The sequence below is a fragment of the Emiliania huxleyi genome (assembly GCF_000372725.1).
Source record: "Emiliania huxleyi CCMP1516 unplaced genomic scaffold EMIHUscaffold_8633, whole genome shotgun sequence".
In the NCBI taxonomy this organism is placed as follows: Eukaryota; Haptophyta; order Isochrysidales; family Noelaerhabdaceae; genus Emiliania; species Emiliania huxleyi.
The window spans coordinates 1-1,241 of NW_005195562.1; the positions used below are offsets into that span (position 1 = coordinate 1).

The window sequence follows — 1,241 nt, forward strand, 5'->3', positions numbered from 1 at the left end:
GGTTGAGGCGGAGAAGGCGGCGGAGGAGGAGGCGGCAGCGGCGGAGAAGGCGGCGAAGGAGGAGGCGGCGGCGGCGGCGGCGGCTGCTGCGGCTGCAGCTGCGGAGGCGGAGATGGAGGCGGCGCGTGTCGCTTCCGAAGGTCGATCGGCGAGCCAGCTTCAGGCGGTCGCGCGAGGCCGGCAGGGGCGGGCCAAGGCGGCTGTTGCAGCCGCCGCGAAGGCGGAAGCGGCGGCGGAGGCGGCGAGGGCGGCGGAGGCGGCGAGGGCGGCGGCGGAGGAGGCGGCGGCGGCGGCGGCGGCGAGGGCGGCGGCGGAGGAGGCGGCGGCGGAGGCGGCCAGGGTGGCGGCGGCGGAGGCGGAGGCGGCGAGGGTGGCGGAGGAGGCGGCGGCGGAGGCGGCGGCGGAGGAGGAGGCGGCGGAGGCGGCGAGGGTGGCGGCTGAGGCGGCGGCGATAGCAGAGGCGGCTGCTGCGGAGAAGGCTCGCAGGGAGGAGGAGGAGGCCGAGGCTGCACGCACCGAGGCGGCTCGGGTCGAGGCGGAGAAGGCGGCGGAGGAGGAGGCGGCTGCTGCGGCTGCAGCTGCGGAGGCGGAGATGGAGGCGGCGCGTGTCGCTTCCGAAGGTCGATCGGCGAGCCAGCTTCAGGCGGTCGCGCGAGGCCGGCAGGGGCGGGCCAAGGCGGCTGTTGCAGCCGCCGCGAAGGTGGAAGAGGCGGCGAGGGCGGCGGCGGAGGCGGCGGCGGCGGAGGCGGCGAGGGTGGCGGCGGAGGAGGAGGCAGCGGAGGCGGCGAGGGCGGCGGCGGAGGCGGCGGCGGAGGAGGCGGCGAGGGTGGCGGCAGAGGAGGCAGAGGCGGCGGCGGAGGCGGCGAGGGTGGCGGCGGAGGAGGCGGCGGCGGCGGAGGCGGCGGCGGCGGAGGCGGCGGCGGCGGAGGCGGCAAGGGTGGCGGAGGAGGCGGAGGCGGCGAGGGTGGCGGCGGAGGAGGCGGCGATAGCAGAGGCGGCCGCTGCGGAGAAGGCTCGCAGGGAGGAGGAGGAGGCCGAGGCTGCACGCGCCGAGGCGGCTCGGGTTGAGGCGGAGAAGGCGGCGGAGGAGGAGGCGGCAGCGGCGGAGAAGGCGGCGGAGGAGGAGGCGGAGGCGGCGGCGGCGGCTGCTGCGGCTGCAGCTGCGGAGGCGGAGATGGAGGCGGCGCGTGTCGCTTCCGAAGGTCGATCGGCGAGCCAGCTTCAGGCGGTCGCGCGAGGCC

At 79.7% G+C, this 1,241-nt stretch overlaps 1 protein-coding gene across 1 annotated transcript; it reads left to right on the forward strand.

Moving 5' to 3' along the window:
- EMIHUDRAFT_125228 (hypothetical protein) lies at positions 1 to 1,202 on the forward strand (the record flags this gene model as incomplete). The annotated part of the gene is made up of 1 exon (XM_005758428.1): positions 1 to 1,202. A coding segment is annotated over one exon (1,202 nt), but the record flags the coding sequence as incomplete, so codon positions are not given.
- Between the last annotated feature and the right edge of the window lie 39 nt (positions 1,203 to 1,241).